This window comes from Chionomys nivalis, chromosome 25 (genome assembly GCF_950005125.1).
Source record: "Chionomys nivalis chromosome 25, mChiNiv1.1, whole genome shotgun sequence".
NCBI classification, from domain to species: Eukaryota; Metazoa; Chordata; class Mammalia; order Rodentia; family Cricetidae; genus Chionomys; species Chionomys nivalis.
In genome coordinates this window covers 10,318,362-10,337,754 of record NC_080110.1, presented here as the reverse complement: position 1 = coordinate 10,337,754, position 19,393 = coordinate 10,318,362, and the positions used below count along the sequence as shown (strand labels likewise).

At 49.0% G+C, this 19,393-nt stretch overlaps 1 protein-coding gene and 1 long non-coding RNA gene across 8 annotated transcripts in view; one reads left to right on the top strand and one right to left on the bottom strand.

The window, feature by feature from the left end:
- Positions 1-19,151, top strand: part of Socs2 (suppressor of cytokine signaling 2) — a 229,332-nt gene extending 210,181 nt beyond the window's left edge. For all 7 annotated transcript variants that reach the window (XM_057757951.1, XM_057757947.1, XM_057757950.1 and 4 more), the window contains one exon: positions 18,342-19,151. In XM_057757951.1, the coding sequence (XP_057613934.1) occupies positions 18,342-18,643 (302 nt within the window). In that variant the 3' untranslated portion in view covers positions 18,644-19,151. The remainder of the gene's footprint in view (positions 1-18,341) is intronic.
- On the bottom strand, positions 2,005-6,261 carry LOC130866480 (uncharacterized). Its single transcript, XR_009056348.1, has 3 exons — positions 6,215-6,261; positions 2,603-2,793; positions 2,005-2,120 (listed from the first exon to the last, which is right to left on the bottom strand). It is a non-coding gene; the product is annotated as an uncharacterized LOC130866480 (long non-coding RNA).
- Positions 19,152-19,393: the final 242 nt, after the last annotated feature.

The window sequence follows — 19,393 nt, the reverse complement described above, 5'->3', positions numbered from 1 at the left end:
TATAAGTTAAGTTCTCTGGTTCCTGGATTGTGTGATGGATGATGATCTCAACGCCAAGGGACCCTTCAGTGCTCCAAGTGTCAGCAGGGAGGCTTACATCACGAGATGTCCTTGGTCTAGGTTCCGTGGATCTTAAGGAATCGTTGGCCTGAGGAAGGTGTGGAGCTGAGCAGTGGAGAGAGACAGGTGAGCTTAGAGGGGCCCAGGCGAAGTCAAGAAGGTATCTGGGGGAATCTGGGAACAGACTGGGCTGCTAGTATCCCAGGAGAGGGACCGACTGGGGCCAGAGGAGATTCCTCTGAGACAAAGCCCAGGCTGAGGGATGAGGCAGCGAAGGGCAAGCGAGGGCAGCAGGATTGGTCGTCCTAGGCTGGTGGCCTGAAGAGGTCTCTCAGCTGCCTGCTGAGTCCATGTTGAGGCCGTGCCAGCCGTGAAGTACAAGCCAGGCTTCAGTCCTGGCCGAAGACATATTGTTTTCCCATAACTACTGTCATTTAAACAGGATCTAATTTCTTGGCCTGAGCAAGTTGTTCCCACTGAGGACACACACTCCTCTGAGGGGCAAGGCAAGGCAAACCCTCTGTGGAGCTGGCTGGACTTTCCCATTCTGAAGCAAACAGTATTGGGGGAAGAGTGAGGCCTGGAGTCTACACCGCCCCCAAACTACACAGGGTTCCCATGGAATTATGCAATGGGAATGCGTCGTGACTGTAACTTAACCTGTTTGGGGGATCTGAGCACTTCCCGTGTCCTCCTCGGGAACCCTAGAATCCCGTGGCTCTGAGAGTGACCTCTGCCTTTCCCTCTGGAAGAGTTCCAAGGAATTAGGCTTCGACTGTGACATCTGAACGACTGTAGATTGCTGCAGGAAGCAGACGCATAACGTGGAGCCTGTGCCAAGGGCCCAGCCTCCCCAGCTCGCCTGCCGCTCACTCCTGGTGCCTCTGGGCCTCAAGTGTCTGCTCCAGAGCCTTACCCCAAAAGACAAGTCTCTTTCATCTCGTGTTTGTTTCTGTGGCCTCTCCCGCAAGCAGTGTCTCAGGTATCTTGACACACGCTGTTGACTCGAGAGAGCTTATACAGCCTTATTCAACATTCCTAGTCAGTGTCTCTCTTTCTCCCTCCCTCCTTCCCCACAAGGTGTGTGTGTGTGCGCGCGCGTGCATGCGTGTGTGCGTGTGTGTGTGTGTGTTAGACTAGACAACCTTGGGTGTCATTCTTGAAGTACATTCATCTTTAGTTTCCTGCTTTTCTCACCAGCCTGGAACTTACCAATTAGACCTGGCTGGCTGGCTAGGGAGCCCCAGCCCCAGGGATTCACCTGTCTCTGCCTCCCTAGTGGCAGAACCACAAGCAGGCACCATCACACGACATTTTTTTTTTTTTTTTTCTTACAAGGGTTCTGAGGACTAAACCGAGGCCTTCATCACTACAAAGCAGGCACTTTGCCAAGCAAACTCTCTCCAGCCTGGCATTGCTAGTCTTTCTCATGTGCTCTCGGCGACGCGTTTCCAGCTCACGTCCTGCCTCAAGTCAGGCCATCTTTATAACTCGAAATGCTAGGGCCAGTCAGTTAGGTTCTTGTTAGAAATTTGAGTATTTAGCTGTGAGGAGGAGATGACAGAGTGGGCCCTGAACAGAACGTTAGCCTCCCTTCAGTCTGCGGGGCAGTTCTCCCTCCTCATTCTCCTAGACGGGGTCTGGAGGCCTCTGCTTGCTGAATTTGGGGGGGGGTTCCCTTACTCGGCCAGCTCTGTCTTGGCGTGTTTGTGGGCGGGAGGTGAGGAAGAATACTATCAGTGAGGAGTATGAAGAAGGATCCGCTAGAGGGGACTGTGTGTAGGGGTTGGGACAGGGACCAGGAGCCACCCGCTGATAGCAGAAAACTGGTCCCAGGTATCTGGGAGGGAGGACCCCTCCCAGGCTCTGGGGAACAGAAGACAAGAGCAGACACAGAGAGGAGCCCAGCTTTAGAGTACCCCCAAATGCAGTAAGGTGAGAGGTGGCCCGACTTCTAGGTAGCCTCACCATCAAGCAAGGTCGGTCGTGTCACAGGGCACAGCCAAGCACGGTGCCTTGCAGATCCGACGCTGTGATCTAGAGATGGAACTGGCAAAGATCTGCAAGGAGAAGGAACAATTAGCCAATTCATTATGTTGACATTTCTGGCCACCACAAGGCCAGCATTTTACAAAATAAGGCCTTTCCCCTTAATTGGGGTTGTGACAGAGAAAAGTGTATCCCCAGCTGACTCATGGTATCCACGTGTCCAGGCCCATTATCCCCACTTGGCCTGCCCCGTCTGTGTAAGAGGGCGCACTCTGTGTGCCACCATTGGCAACACTGTAAAGGATTCAGAAGGAATAAATACAGGGCCTGCTTCCTGTTCTCCGTCCAGGAGAGAGGACCCATTCAATACACAGACCAAGAAGAGCCAGCAAGCTTCGCTGGTTCAAGAGTGGGGGAAAGAAAGTGAGGGAGGGTCATCCAAAAGCCAGTTCATGTGAGGAAAGCCTTAATAGAAAGTCTAGAAACCAGTTCAGACGAGGAACAGGCATATTTAATATGAGAGAGGGAGAGCAAACAGAGGTGCAGGCATCACCTGAGATGCTCGGAGAGGCAGCAGAATCCAGTGTGTGCTGTTTCAAAGCATGACCAAGAAGCCAGGTTATCGGATTCAACTTCCGGTTAGTCCACTTGAGGCAGTTCTGACCATGGCGAGTTAGTTACTGACTGCTGTGCTTCCGTTGCCTGCTTAGCAGAGTGACCATCGCGTGGTGTCTGTCTGGAGAGCTGTTAGGAGAATTGAGCAGCAGTGGTTAGCTCGAACTGCCAGCTTGGCACGACCTTGTGTCACGTGGGGGAAAAGTCTCGGTGAGGAGTTGTCTTGATCAGGTTGGCCTGTGGGGATGTCTGCAGGGAAATACCTCGATTGCATTGTTAATGTAGGGCGATCCAGCCTGATAGTTGGAAGCATACTTTCCTAGTGTTAGACCCTTGACTTCGTGAGAGTAGAGAAAGCTAGCTGAGTGCTAAGCATGGCTTTCTCTCTCTGCTCTGGGCTGTGGATGTGATATGAGGAGCTGCTCCAAATATCTACCGGTACGACTAACTGCAGTGGTGAATCATCACCGGGGATGGAGAGCTGGAGCAAGCTTTCCTCCCTCAGTTCTCTTCGCCAGGGTATCTTATCACACAACAGAAATGAAAACAGGACAAGCAGGCTTATACACGACAAACGGCACAAGGCCTAGCAGGGTACGCACAGTGTGTTAGTGTTTATCGCTGCGTCTGGGAAGGTTACAGCAGATAACCAGAGAAAATCCAGTGCTGGGCCGTAACATACAGCTTGGCTTCTTTAGTACTTACTGTCCCCAGAAAGTACTTTGAAAAGTCACGAGCCAAGAAAATGACAGAGTTGAATGGATTGTTTTGTAGCCCAGACCCATGTAGGTTCTGCCCCTTTCTAGTCACATGACTTTCGCATCCCCCAGGCATCTCCCACCGAACTACTCAAACACGTTTCAATCTCACTTCTACCGGCCCCTCGTGCATGCAGCTTTCTCTGTGTTATTACTATTATGTGTGTGTGTGGGGGGGGCACGTCCCACCTTGAACGTGCAGAAGTCAGAGGACAGCTTTGGGGGGGGAGGGGTTCTCCTTCCATCGTGGGAGAGATTGAACTCAGGTCATCCAGCTCGCTCAGGTAGCATTTCTACCTGCTGAGCCAGCTCCCTGGCCCAGCCTTCTCCATCTCGATTCTGGCGTGACAGTCACCCAGTCACTTACACTAGAAGCCTGGCATCCTACTGTCTTGGACGACTCTCTTGTCTTGGCCCATATTTAACCCACCAGAGGACATCATTCCTCTATATCACCACAGTCTGTCTGCTTTTCTCCATAGCCCCTGCTCCAACTTGGGTCAAAAGCCATGATCAATTTTCCCCTACAGTGGCTTTCTAACCATCCTTCTGGTTCTTCCCCTGCCTGTCTCAAGGCTGAAAAACCTCCAAGGGACCGTAGAATAGGAAAACTACTTCCACCCCCTACGAGGCTTTGCAACCCTGGTTCATAGGGCAGCACCCGCTGTCCCTGCCCGGCATCCTGGTGCTTTGCTCAGCCATATGCACTAGGCCTCTTTCCAGCGCGTTCTTCCAGGTACAGTCAAAGTCGTTTTGCTGGCTAGAAACTGGGCCATGCCAGTCGCAACCTCATCCCCAGTCTTTCAAGGTTTCCTATGCCCTTGAGCTCCAAAGCAAATCCCCGCTTCACCCTGTCTGAAGCCCTGCGCTGTGTCGTTTCTGGCTTCATTATCAAATAGACATTAATCAGGGCAGCGATTTTGCTGGAAAAACATGCCCCGGGACAGATCACAGAATGTAAGCTCTTAAAGAAAGCTTAGAGACATGGCCTGGTGCCGAGGCCAAAGACTGAACCCTTAGGACTGCAGCCAGCCTACACATACATTTTGCTTGGCTTACACAGCATTCTTAAATGTCTTTTGTTGTTGTTGTTCATTAACACTGTGTAAAACTAGGAGATTTTAGCCAAAGACGGGGGCACGTGCCTATTATCCTGGCACTTGGGAGGTGGAGGCAGGAAGATAAAGTATTCATGACCAGCTTAGTACATAGGAAGTTCAAGGCCAGCCTGGGTTAAATGAAACCATCTCTCAAAAAAAAAAAAAAAAATCCAGAAAGATTTTACCTAAAATCTGTGGCTTTTCTTCTCAAAGATGTGATGTAGAGACATACCTGCCTTGCCCAGGGCTACAGGTAATTTCTTCTGAACAGCAGCTGACCCCTAACTGGGGCGTGTCCTTGTGGGTCTCCTCAGCCCCATGGATCATGTTTATACTGATTTATAGCCTCGATCACACCTTTGGGGATATTTGCACTTGCGGTCTCTGTAGCTGGTTCAGCCCTTTCATTTTACAGCTGCAGAAGGCTAGTCCAGAAGGTGTCACACCGGTCTCTAGGTCACTGACTAGCTCCTCACCTATCACGGGGCTTCCCGACTCCTAGGCCTCTGTACAACTTGGTTTGCTAGTCCCCCTGCCGCGCCCGCTAGCTGACGTGCCCTTTGGCTGTTCTTGTTTGTCTTTGAAGCGAATGGAAGACCAAGACAGCGTTCTAGAACGTCCCTGCTTTGTAGGAGACTGTAGCCCAAATGAGCAAAGGTGAGGAAACGGGAGAATTGAACATGACCCGGAAGGTAAATCTGGACCCCAGCCTCTTCTTGTGGTGTTGTAGGAAGGAAGGGAGAAAGCTGGGCTGCTCTCTTCTTGTTGACGGGCACATAAATGTGTAGACAGCTATCAGTCAGCGGCAGAAGGGTGGATTTCTGGTGACTGTGTCCTATACCATATTGTCACCTCGATACAATTACTGTGGATAGTGTCATTGCTAAGAAAAAGGAAGGCTTAACATTTTCCTCAATGAACAATGGCCTTGGCCATTCAAAAGGAACCAGAGTGACCTATATAGGACTCAGAGCCTTAACTCTTGTGAAAAACGTCCTCCTGGGGTCCTTTAGTGAAGGAGGCTATGTTCATCCTTGGGGAATTTAACCTCAACAAAGAGCCAGACCATCCTAGCTACTGTGTCCTCTTTGTATCCCACTGAATTGTTGCTCTGCAGCTAAAAGACAGATGTGTTCATTAATTCCCTGATGCCATGATACAACGCTCTGATCGAAAGCAAAGTTAGGAAGAAGGTTTATTTTGGTTTGCAGTTTCAGAGGGATAGAGTCCGTCATGGTGGGGATGGCAGAGCATGGGATAGCAGCAGAAACAGGAAGCTGGTGGGTCACATCCTTATACATACGCAAGAGGCAGGCAATGCGGGGAAAGAGTGGGGTGTACCCTCAGAGACCTCCCCAGTGACACACTTCCTCCAGCCAAGCTCCACCTTCTAAAGATTCCCTAACCTCTCCAGTGTCACCAGCTGGGGCCAACAGTTCAAATCCATGGGCCTGTGTGGGATATCTCATTCAAACCACCACACAAGGCTACCCCTGTAGAGGGAGCTGTGGGCCGCTTCCTGCCACCCAGCTCCTGGCCACCTGGCTAGCTTATGCCCCAAAATAACAACACACAAATTGTATTCATTTAAACATTGCTTGGCCCATTAGCTCTAGCCTCTTACTGGCTAACTCTCATATCTTGCTTTAACCCATTTCTAATAATCTGTGTAGCACCACGAGGTGCGCTTACCGGGAAGATTCTAGCCTACGTCCATCCTGGGTCGGAGCTTCATCGCGACTGCCCCAGAGAGGAGAGGCATGGCAATTGCCTCACTTCCTCTTCCTCCCACCATTCTGTTCTGTCTGCTCCGCCTATCTAAATTCTGCCCTATTGGGCCAAGCAGTTTCTTTATAGACCCACCTACATGATACCCCATCAGGATTGACTCTAGACTTTACCCTTGGGCCACCATACGCTTCTGTGTAAGCCCCAGAGAGGCAGGGCATTTATGAAGAGGGAAGGAGTAATGGGGCAAGTTCTCAGAGAAACTGTGTGTGTATTGGGGGGTATGTGACATGCACTCACCTTCTGGGGTCTGTTTCTAGAGGGCCATTCTGTGTTCTTGACCATTGGAATCCTGAAATACCTAGTGAAGTTTCACGGCATTTCCAGCACTATGGTAGTGTAAGTTTGGAGTCAACCCTTGTGTGGGGGAGGTGCAGATAGGCAGGTTCCTGGGGCTTGCTGGCTACCCAGCCGAAAGCACTCTTTATTTGTAGTTAAGTGCATCCAAGAACTTGCAAGACACAGACTCTCTAAATGAGTAAGTAAATGTGAGTAGAATAGTGTATCATGAAGAGAATCGTGGAACCAGAGAATCGTGGAACCAAGGGGATCGGTAGCCGAGTCAATAAAATGCTCACCATTGTGAGCCTGAGCACCTGAGTTTCACTCCTAGGACCCCGGTTTAACAGCTGGCTATGGTGGCGTATGTTTGTGTCAATCCTTGCACAGGGGAGGTGTAGAGAGGCAGATTCCTTGGCCTCACTGGCTACCCAGTCTAAACTAATTGGTAAAGTCCAGCTAGCGAGAGACCATGTCTCAAAAACAAGGTGGACAGCACCTGAGGATCAACACATGGCGTTGTCCTGTGCTTTACGCACACATGTGCGTGCACACACACATGCACACAAACACGCACGCCCACAGGTACACATATAGGCACACATGCACACATATCAATGGGTCAGGAAAAGAGCGGGAGGAGAGAAATATGTTGTCCAGAACCAGGCTTAGATGTAGAATCAAGTTATCTTTCAACCTTCTGAGTCATGGCTCAGATATGGAAATCAGATTTATGATGCTGGGATGTCATCTCCTCCTAACAGTGGACTAATGAGACCAGTGATTTATGCCCTGAAAGGGACTGTGGATGAACAGGCTCTCATTGTTGCCGTTTATTTCTAGAATCCCAGGGATTTTTATCTGTTTTTTTCCCCTTTAGAAAGTATACCCGAAGAGAGAGTTATAATAACTCACACCGCCCGCTTCCACTCGTTTCCCTCAGACAGACAATAATAACTTTTTAATTGCTTCTGCTAATGTATTTAATTGGTTGGATCAGCGGAGATAGGAAGCACGTTTTTCTTCTTCTTCTTTTTTAAGAATTCTCTGCCACTGAATTCTTTCAACCAAAGAATGTTGGCTCCTATCCATCCCTCTTCAGTTCAGGCTTTGTTTATTTGGAGTATGAATCCATTGCTGTTCTGGGCTCTGCCTGTCTTTTTAGACGGGAGGCACTTTTCCTTGCTGGGCTGTGGCTCATGCAGAAGTGGCCATAATGACTGAGCTAAGAGCGCAGGAGGAGGCTCCAAGGAGCTCCTGGAGGTGGGGCGGGCAGTAGGGAGTAGTCAGCTGGAGCACAGAGAAGAAGGGCTTTCCGAACAGCCTGGCTCTAAGAGCCCAGGCTGGAAAAAGCCAGCGGCAGCATCTGGGCACTTAACAAACAGCTGAGTGTCCATCGTCAAAGCAGTTTGAGAGCAACCCTGCCACCGCAGTGGAACTGCCGAGCTCTGGAGGACACTGTGACCCCAGCTGACACAGTAATGAAAGCCGTGGCATTTCCCCACTGAGTGGAAAGTTGTTGTTTGTACCGTGTTCCAAAACACTGGCTCCAGTCGAGTGCGTGCTTGGGTTGTGTTTGCGACGCTCTGCATTGCTGCTTCCTGGAAACTCTCCTTGGAGTCCTCGGTGGCTGCATTCACTCACCTCCCTCCCGCTCACCCCCATTTCACCTCCAGGCTACAGTTAGGACACACCCCCTCCTCGTGTCCAGGGCCGCAGCACACTCTCAAATGCTTCCAGTAATTGACTGTGGAAAACACGAAACCCAAAGCGGATGGGACCCATGTAGACAAGCTGTCGTTCGCCCATCCCTCTGGTTTCCTAAGTCCGCCAGACAGCACTTCCATTTTCTAACCATAAAAGCTGCCTCTGTGGTCTTTGGGACATCCGCCCAGAATCCCACCAGGAAACGGACTAAAAGCATATGACAAGGGATTTTCTGTTTTGTTTCTTCTTCTTCTTCCTCCTCCTCCTCCTCCTCCTCCTCCTCCTCCTCCTCCTCCTCCTCCTCCTCCTCCTCCTCCTCCTCCTCTTTCTCTTCTTCTAGCACCTTCATGCTGGGGGAGGAAATTGAAAATAATACTTTGGCCCAGCCTTTAACCTCAGCACTCAGGAGGCAGAGGCAGGTGGATCTCTGAGTTTGAGGCCAGCCTGGTCTACACAGTGAGTTCCACAACAGGCAAGGAGGTTATACAGAGAAACCCTGTATAACCTCAAAAGAAGGAAGGAAGGAAGGAAGGAGGGAGGGAGGGAGGGAGGGAGGGAGGGAGGAAGGGAGGAAGGAAGAAGGGAGGAAGAAGGGAGGAAGGAAGGAAGGAAGGAGAGAAAATATTACTTTGAAGCCTGTGTTTTTCAGAGTTTGTGTTAATTACCTCTGTGGAACTGATCGTGCTCAGCTCACAGTGGGTTAGGTCTTCATCTGCACCCACGCATTCTTTAAAGCCATACTATTCATGTGTTCAGGATCCATTATCCACAGCCTGGCAAAGCTACCCTAACCTGAAAATATCCTAAGCCACAAATGCATTTTAACGTTTCTACCCTACTGAGCACCGCTGCTTAGTAGCGCGGTTGAGGACCGGGTTTCCCACGGCTGGTAGCTGCAGCCCAGCCCCACTGCCCAGCACCTCAAGAGAGAAACGTGCCGCAAGTAACTAGAAAAGATCCACATTCTAAACCTGAAATATGCTTTCTACTGAGTGGATCTCATTCTGCTGCGTGATAAAGCAGAATGCTCAGAAGCCATGGGCCGTGTGGGAGGATGTGAGAGCCATATCCATGGCCCAGCCCCTGCTGAGCAGTCTTCCTAAAAGCTCCCACTCATTCACCAAAAGCAAGGTGCTCTCAGCTCCGTCCACTTCCTCTGCAGCCAGGCGGATGCCACTGACCTGTAGGAGGCAGAAGATGCCACTGAACACAATGAAGCACACTGGAAAGACAGGAGCGAGCATTTTAGGTGTCTCTTTGGACCACTCTTCTTTGGGTCAATCACTGTTCACATTGTCTCTCCAAGTAGATGTTTACCAGACATGTCTTCCCAAGGGGCTTCTCCTAAGTCAGTCCTGCGAAGTATGTTCCTGTTGTCAGTATTGTTTGTTAGCGTTGGTCCACCCCTAACTCCGTGACAGGAATGGTTTTCCTCTGGGATTCTATGGCTGCAGCATGAATTATGGAAGTGTGTAAGAATCAACTTCTCCCTTCAGGCCATGTAGCATTCTCTTCCAGAGTTTTCGGGTTAGCCATCCAATAGGGGTGTGTGTGTGTGGGTGTGTGTGGGTGTGTGTCCACCATTTAAGAATTGCACTCAAATAGTCACAATGACTTTCTGGTCATTCTTTTTTTCTCTTGGGATTTGTGGGTGACATTCAGCTATATCTCATCAGCATCTTAGCAGCCTGTCTGAAAGAACCCAGGCCTCCCGCCAGCCAGAGTGGGATTTAAATGGGTCTCAGGCACTCAGTAGTTAGTATTTGGGGCATGTCATTCAGTGTCTCCTGATACAAACTGCTCCTGTTTGAGAAGCTGATGGTACCTGTCTTCTGCCAGTGCCTCTGGAAGCACAAGTATTTCTTTGTCTCCCCTCATCCTCATTAAAAATGATACGAACAGAGAACACACTTGAATCAGAGCTCTCGGGGACCAGAAGGGACCGTACCAGGACTCGTTCCTAGACTTGGAGCACAGCAGCTTCTGTATTAGTCTACCCAGTCATGAAGGAAATTACTTCATTTTGCTTCCCTTTCCTTATCTCCCGCAAGGAGGGAATTGTGGGTCTGGCTAGCCTAGGATAAGGAGCTACCGGGTGTCAAGGACCTGTTTCGCACAGCTCTTTCTCAGAAAAAGCCGCAGTACAGGGCAGACCCTTCAATGCCAGGACGCCAGGGACCCCATCCCCAGAGGGGGAGGCACATGAGTGCCGTGTTCCCTCTGCTTTCTTCTTCCGCCTCCTTCATGGTTCTGGTTGTTCCGTTCATGAAAGCATGGGCCGTTGGAAATGAGCAAACACGACAGGAGCAACCCCAGAACCGGGCGAGTCGTTACAGAGCTCTGATTCTGTGTTCTGCCTGCAAGATGCCCGAGGACAGCAGCAGTGTCTTCAGCAGAATCTGAAGAACTTACCAACATGTGGACACCTGCCTCCGTGAGGAATGTCGGCCACATTCTTCGTACCAGGGGCCCATCTGTCACTCACATCACCAATTCAGACGGTCTTTTTTCTTAAGCCAAGGCTGAGGCAACAGTCAATTTTGTGGAAAGATCTCTTTAATAAGAAACGAATAAAACTATCAATACTAAATAAAGTAGACCACTGTGAAACTTGGGTTAAGTCCCACGGGGAAGTGTATGTGCGATTAACTGCATTATGTAACAAGACCGCCTTTTAATAGCTGGCATGGTTCTTTTTGTTGTTCTAAGGGGAACGTGGCCAAGGCTGAAGCCAAAGCACATGATATTATTTGAAAGCGCTGCAGCCTCTAGAAACCTCTGAGAGATGTCCAGAATCAGGGTTCACTGTGATTTACGGTTCTTCTAAATCTTTAATACTTTCGACATTTTTCAAAGCTGTACCCGCTGCCTCCAGAAGCCTCTGGGTACGTTTCCGCTGCTTTGAAAGATACCTTTCAAGTGGAATGTTTTAGAACTATGCAAAAAAAGAAGGTTCTGTCTTGCTTGATTCTGAGTGATCCCCATGGGTGGAAAGGGATGGGACTGGAAGGCATGGCCCACAGCCTCCCCCTCCCCCGAGTGCAAGTTGCTCGTGAGTACCAACAGCGGCTTCACTGGAGCGCATGCGTGTTGCTTGTGAGTACCAGCAGTGGCCTCACTGGGGCGCATGATCCCAGAGTGGCTACTCCTTCTGTCAGCCAGAGAGTTGGGCCAGAGGCTCCCCAGACCTCTGAGCACCCCCCCACACGCAACAAGCTGTCAGGTATGGGGGCAAGACGGAGGTTAAGCCGGGGCCAACTCACATTTCTTCCAGTCCGAAACAGAAGGGCAGTGGAAGTTGGGCGAACACAATCTACAAAGATAACTAGATGGGAATCACACCCATGGGTGAAGACGTGGTGGGGCCAGGATGTACCGCCGTGGGAGAGTCTGGGGAGGAGGCTCAAACACAGTGATGCGGGGTTGGGGCCAAGACAGAAATGACACGTTTGGGTGCTCTAGAGGGAGCAAGTCAACTTCTTTGAAGTATAATCGGCATGAAATAAACTGTAAGGTTCAATAAGCTATGCAGGATAGGGTGGTGTATACCTAGAACCCAGCACAGAAGGAGCCAGAGTTCAGGGCCAACCTCAGCCACCAAGCAGGTCTGCAGCCAGCCGGGGTAAAAATAGTGGGATTGACAAGTTTTTGACACATGTATACACCATCTCCACAGTGGGATAATGATATGTATGTATATATAAATATGCATATATATTTGAAAACTTTTCTCATGGTCCTTTGTAATTCCCTAGGCCTGGTAAAACATGGATTGGCTTTCTCTTGTTATTCATGAGTTTTGTTTTCTAGGTTCACATCTATGGAGTCCTATAGTCCCCACCCCCCACCTTCTTCCTCTCTTTTCTGCCTTTCATTCGGCATAATTATTTTTAGATTCATCCAGGCTGACGCATGTGTAGTATGTCATCGTTTTGTTAGACGGCCGTAGCCCGCTGCACAGATATCCCATACATTGTTTCCTCAATCACACGTTGAGAGCCTTGTAAATCACGCTGCAGCTGTTACGAATGAAGCTGCTGAGAACACCCATGTGCGTGTCCCTGTGTGGATAGAGGTCACCTGTCTCTGTCGCAAATGCCTAAAAGTGAGGTTGGAAGAACAAAGGCTCGCTCTATATTTAACTTGCTAAAAGCCTGTCAGGCTGTTTTCAGAGTACCCTTCCCATGTGATGATCCCCCGGCAGCGGGTGAGAGAGTTCAGTTGCTCCATGACCCTGCTAACATTGTATAGAGTTCTCCTTAATTTCAACTTTTTTTCCCCCATTGGACTGTGGACACAGCATGAAACAACACAGTATGTCATCATTAACTAGACACAGTGCTGTATGACAGATGTGAGGGACCCATTCATCTCACGTAGGTGAGACTGTACCTTCCAAAGTCATTCCCTTTCCCTCCCCCTGCTCCCAGCAAACATGACTCCACCTCTGTGGATGTGGCCATATCAGACGCTCGTGCAAGCAGCATCTTGCAATATCCTCCCTTCTTTGCCTTCAGTGTTCATCTGAGTTGAGTGGCATTTGAGCTTCCCTAGTGACTGATTCACAGTGCCTTTTTGTATATCTGTTCTCTCTCCTGTATCTTTGTCACTGAAGTCTCAGGTCTAAACTTCTGTCTACTTTTAAAGTGGCGTGTCTTATACCACACACTTAGGACACGTGACTCAAGCTGGATCTGACCTGAAGGCCTCTTCCTTTCATTTGGTCTTTCATGGTTCCAGAAAATATTATGCAGATGACATCAGGGAGCTGACAAGCAAAGCCGCAAATACTGGATTTTATGAGTTTCCTATCAGATTCTCTGTAACTGAACTGCATAGTCCAAACAGAACTCATATGTGGCTGGATTTCATCCATTGACTCCTGGCAGCCTCTGATGGATGAACTCTTTTTATATGCTCGCAGGGCCAGCTCTTACATCAGTTCCTTAAAGGGTTTCTTCCTTTGTTTGTTTGTTTATTTAATAAATGTATTTATTTACTTATTTTACATCCTGGCCACAGTTTCCCATCCCTCTCCTCCTGGTCTCTCTCCAATACCCCCAACTGTTCCCACGCCCCAATCCATTCTCCTCCATTTCTGGTTAGGAAAGGGCAGGTCTCCCATTGAGTATTGACAAAACATGGCACATCAAGTTGCAGTAAGACTAAACACCCATTTCAACAATTGCTTATTGAGTACTCACCATATGCCAGAAAACATTTGGCTAGGAAGCCATTCCTCTCCTAGGCCCTAGGACTCCTGCTCTAGTTGGGGTGGGGGGGTGGTCTCAGGTTTGGCAAAGCAAAGCATCTTGGTGGCACCTCCCCCCCTCCCAAATCGGCTAATGATGCGTGAGCTTCGGACCCTACCCTCTCCCCAGCCCCCCGAACATACATTAGAGCAGGGCTAGGCAAACCTGCCTGCTATCAATTACTAGGATGCAAAATCAATTTCTCAGTTACTAAAACACGATTAAAATAAAGCAGGGCAACATATTGCGAAGGTGGTTTCTTTTTTCTGTTAAACTCTTCTCACATTTATGCACTTGCTTATAATACATCCATATCTTTCGAGGTAAATTCTTGGTTAAAAGTATAGAAAAAGGGCGGGTGATGGTGATGGTGCACGCCTTAATCCCAGCACTTGGGAGGCAGAGGCAGGCGGACCTCTTAGATCGAGGCCAGCTTAGTCTCCAGAGCAAGTTCTAAGACAGCCAGGGCTACACAGAGAAACTGTGTCTCAAAAACACTAAAACAAGCCGGGCGGTGGTGGCACACGCCTTTAATCCCAGCACTCGGGAGGCAGAAGGCAGGCGGATCTCTGTGAGTTCGAGACCAGCCCGGTCTACAAGAGCTAGTTCCAGGACAGGCTCCAAAACCATAGAGAAACCCTGTCTCGAAAAACCAAAAAAATAAATAAATAAAAAACACTAAAACATATATACATATCTATATGTGTGTATATGTTTATATACATATATACGAGAGGGAGAGAGGGAGGGAAGGAGGCCGGGAGAAATTCCCATTTTCATGACTATTAAGGGAATTAACAGTAGTCACTGTTGCGCATGCATTCTTTCTGAGATCTGCAGAATGTGCACCAGAATTGTGACCTGGGCTGCTTCCTGCAGCTGTCATAGGCATGGGTGCCTGTTAGGACAGGACAGCACATGACTCAGTGACCAAACTTATGGCTGGAGTAAGCAAATGGCTTCAGTTCTCTTATTTCAGCTTCGCCGTGATACACGAATTTGGCTAAACAGTGGTGTTCAAGCCACTTAAGACGGTCCCTAAGCAATTTTCATCATTGGCTCGATTCGCCTGGTGGTCTCTCGTCAGTGCCTCATACGTGCCTAGCTGTGAGAATTTGCATGATTAACGTATGTAGTCCTTGCATTTTACATGAAGTCCTTGCATTTTACATGAAGTGAGCTGTGTACCCACGAGTGACAAAAATATCACTGACGTCACTTTGCTCACACCATCGAGACACTGCAAAGTCTAGAAAAGTACAAGCCTACCAAGAGCCACAGAATTCCACAGCCAAGTGGTTTGCTCCAGTTTGCTTCGCTCTCCTGGGCGACAGCATGTCCTGCGCCTTTTCAGGCCAGTCACACGTCACGTGAGACTTGAGGCCTGCAATTCTCGAATTCATTGCAGCTGCCCCAGAAATCAGTCCTCCCTGGATGCCGCTTCAAGCAGTGTGTAGCGATCAGGGCAAGTTTCTCCATCTCCTTCTCTAGAGTGAGGTGAAAATCCAGTGGTCTCAAGACCGGATACTAGAAGACCAGCGCTGTTTCTCATTCGTTCAGTTTCTCGTGACTTTACCATAAAAATTCTGCATGTGCTTTGGTGGAATCCAAGCCACATCTAAAAGGAAAAGGAAAAAAAAAAAAACCTCACGAAGTATCATGATCATTAAGGGAATATCTGTCTAAGCATGGAACTGTGGTAGATGGGTGGGTAGATGGATAAAGAGAAGGGGGGCTTCCAATAGAAGAACACCCAGGAGCTGTAGTTACAGACTACGGGAGACATAGTTACAGACTACAGAAACTAGTTACAGACTATGGGGGATGTAGTTACAGACTGTGGGAGATGTAGTTATAGACTATAAAAGATGCTATTTTTAAAGTTTAAAAATCACATTTAACTTTCCCAAACTTACCAAGTGCCTTAGTTTGGGTTACTATTGCTACAATGAATCACCATGACCAAAAGCAAGCTGGGGAGGGGAGGGTTTATTTGGCTTACACGTCCATATCCCTGTTCATCATCGAGGAAGTCAGGACAGGAACTCAAACAGGAGAGGAACCTGGATGCAGGGGCCATGGAGCAGTGTTGCTTACTGGCTTGCTTGTTCCTCATGGCTTACTCAGTTGGCTTCCTTGTAGAATCCAGGTCCCAGCACAATGGGTTGGGCCCTCAGCCATCAATCACTAAGTAAGAAATGCCCTATAGGTTTGCCTGCAGCCCAACCTTATGAAGACATTTTCTCAATTGAGACTCCCTCGTCTCAGATGACTTTAGCTTGTGTCAAGTTGACATAAAACTAGCCGGCACACCCAGAACAAGAGAAAATTGAGAAAAGAATTCTGAATTTTAAGTAAACTTTTTTTCAAAGTAATAAATGCTGTTTTTTCTCCTTATAAAACCAAGAGGGGGTAAAGAACTTTCTGTGTGGGCTTTGGGGTTTGTATTTTTCTAGTTGTTTCTGTGGTAGATCTGTTGTTGCCATTCACTTCTCTCCCTTCTGGAGTATTCAACAGACCCCCCCTTTTTTTGTTTGCTAAGTGCATGAATGTGTGCACTCAGTAGGACTGTAGCTGTACCGTAGAGAGTGGAGCTAAAGGAGGGTTGTAATTGAGGTAGATCACCCTTTGTATTTTCTCCCTTATCCTGAATCATCAAGGGAAGGACTGCTGTATGCCAAGCCTTGCTCTGAGTACCTGGGTGTATCAGTAGGCAATGGGCAGAGCTCTCTGGTGGTGAGGCGTTGACTGTGTTGTCAGGGACAGTAAGCAGGACCCGGGAGGAGGAAGCAGCAGTAACACACAGGTAGGGGATGAGAGGTTGAAGGTCATAGGTAGACAAAGGGATCAGAGTAAGTGGGGATTGAATTTGAGAATGGGCAGGTAGAATGGCTTGCTGAGACTTGCACTTGACTAAAGCTGTGTCCCACAGAGGGGGGACAGCTGCCGTAAAGCGGTGGACAGAGGACAAAGTTCAGGGAAGGATAAACAACACACAGCCAGACCTGTGTCAGGCAGGTCCCTGTGAGGCTGTGGAAGAAGTGGCTTCACAAGAACTTCTAAAATGTTTTATATAGTTTTGGAAAAAAAAAAACAAAACTATTGTACCAAATATTCTTTTCGCTTTTATTTTTCTCTTCAGAAGGCATGGTGTCTTGACAAAACAAAAATAATTAACTGAAATTCATTCTCAAAAGCTTGCAGGCCTGCTTCTGCTTTAACAGACATGCAAAGGGATAGAGAGGTAAATGGTCAGTGGTTGATTTAATGAGAACCCCAAATCACAGGTCTGTGAAAAATAATTGAGTCGCTTCTGAGAGATAGTACCACATTGCACCTAATGACGCCTTGGGCACCATCTGGTTTTATCTTTTATAAAAGAACAGTCTGGGAAGCGCAAAGTGACTTAGCCAAGCTAACTGGTTGTGCAAGCCCACTAACCCCAGACCCAGAGGGTGTCCACCCCACCTCCTGCCCAGCTCATTCAGTGAGAACTCAATTGTTGCTGGCTGTCTCGTTGTTGGCCTTCCCAGACTTGACAGTTACATCAAGTTTCCCATCACAGTAAGTAGGGTGCGTTTGTGTTTTGCAGCGTGACCTTCATCTTTGGAGTAGACTGTCCCATCATCATCCTGGAAATTGGCTTCAGGAAGCTCAAATAGCCGGTTTGATCTGTCTCTCTGGGAACGCAGGGTGTTCTTTGTGACTGTCTGTCACAATGAAGGTTTCTAATTGGTTTGCTTTTCAAGGTGCTTCGCTTTCCTCTCCCAGAAGTCAGTTCCTCAGCCAAAAGATGTTTCCGCAGTCTTTGTTTTCAAGGACCGGAGTTCACACAGATCCTTAGAGGTGGCCACTTGCCAGCTGAAACGTCCCCAACCCAGCCCACCCACTATAGATAACATCCCACGTGGTCCTTGCCAGGAGAGACACAAGATGACTGCTCGGTGGTGTGGGTCTTCTTGGTCTGCCCTTCTCCCTTCCTCCCCCTCTCTTCCTTCCTCTCTTCCCGCTCTACCCAAGCCTGTTCTATTCTCCACGGTCATCCACTTCTGTGTTACACTGTATTTTATTCGCTGATCTGAGAAGCATTTTGGCCTTCATTTCTCCTCACTTCTTTTCTCTCTTAAAGGAGCCGGGCCTCTGGTGGGATAGAAACTTTGGTCTACAGGATTGGAATCCTGTTTAGGAGGTGTAAGGTCAGGCTCTCCGAGCCCTCTCTATGACTGGGATGGTGAGACCACTCAAATGGCCTCTGCTCTCCTCTCCCGTCAACTCTTGTCTCTATAGCTTATTTTTTCATAGCGGGGTTGGGGGTGGGGAGGGGACACTTTCTCCTGGTGCAGGGGAGAGGAGTTGCTGCTTTGGCCTTGACCCCCCACCCCAATGGAGCTCCTCCTGCAGGGGGAGCAGCACTTGCAGCTTGGACCATCACCCCCGGCCCTCAGGGAAGTGTGGCCTTCAGCCAAAGCTCCTGGTATGGCTTCTGACAAGAGATGGGAATCAAAAAAAGCTTGTGAACAAAACAGCCTGTCCGTGGGCATGATCCGTGTTTGTGTGTATACACAAGGAAGTGGAAATAAGTGGCCATCCGTGGATTTCTCTGCTCTGCAGCTTTTCTGGGATCTTCTGCAGCGAACACTTTCAGGGATGCTAAACGGCACTTTCAGCCCACTGCACCAAGCAGTACCGGAAGACCAGGAGTAGCTGCCTATCTGCCCATCTCCTCCATCCCAAGCCTTCCCCATCTGAGGTGCTTGCAGGTCTTATTCACCTCCCTGTCCCTTCCTCCTCAGGTGACTGGACGGCGGGAATCCCTTCACACATCCTCAACAGCTCCCCGTCAGACCGGCAGATCAACCAGCTGGCCCAGAAGCTAGGCCCGGAGTGGGAACCCATGGTGCTGTCTCTGGGACTGTCCCAGACCGACATCTACCGCTGCAAGGCCAACCACCCCCACAACGTGCAGTCGCAGGTGGTGGAGGCGTTTGTCCGCTGGCGCCAGCGCTACGGGAAGCAGGCCACCTTCCTAAGTTTGCACAAGGGCCTCCAGGCTGTGGAGGCCGACCCCTCGCTGCTCCAGCACATGCTGGAGTGATCCCTGCCCCTGCCACTTGCTGAGGCGTGGGCCCCCAAGTCACACAGGCTGAATTGGACTTTCACCCAGCAGGTGGCTTCACTCTGGGTAATTTTTTTTTCTTTTCAGTGAATCTGCCGGCTCGATAATCCAATGGCCTTAATTGCTTGAAGATTGCATTGTTGTGACCGCAGTTTTGAACTGCGTGGTTGCCTTTTAACAGAGGTCCAGAAGAAAAACAAAACAAAACCGAAAAAGCCCCATGCTACTGCATTGTACGCAGGTGTCCTACATACAAAGCATCTGCTCTTACGTTGCCTGGAAACTGGACTGTGGACTTAGCTCTTCATAATGATGATGATAATAAAAACTGAATTGTGTTATAGAATGTGCCTCTTTCATGAGAAAGTATACTCCCCCCCCCCATTCTTCTGCTGCATAGATTGAGGGTGTAAAATTGTGGGTGTGGAGTGAGTTTGATAGCGACTGGGAAGTAGTGGGGATAAGTAGCTCAGGCAGAATGAATGGATTAAGCACGAGACACCAAACCTCCCTGCCGAAGCCAGGAAGAGAACTGAAGCCCCCTCATCCTAACGGATTGCATAAGAAATCTCTGTCCATTTTTAAAGGGCATTGAGTCTGAGACAAAGGGGGCTTAGTGTTTCCCTTGAGGCCTGAACAGCTGAAGGTGTTGCGCTCCTGAGGAAGGTCATGAATTGTCGTCCAGCCTTTCGTCGACAGCAGTGTTAACCAGACAGGTATACATGTCTG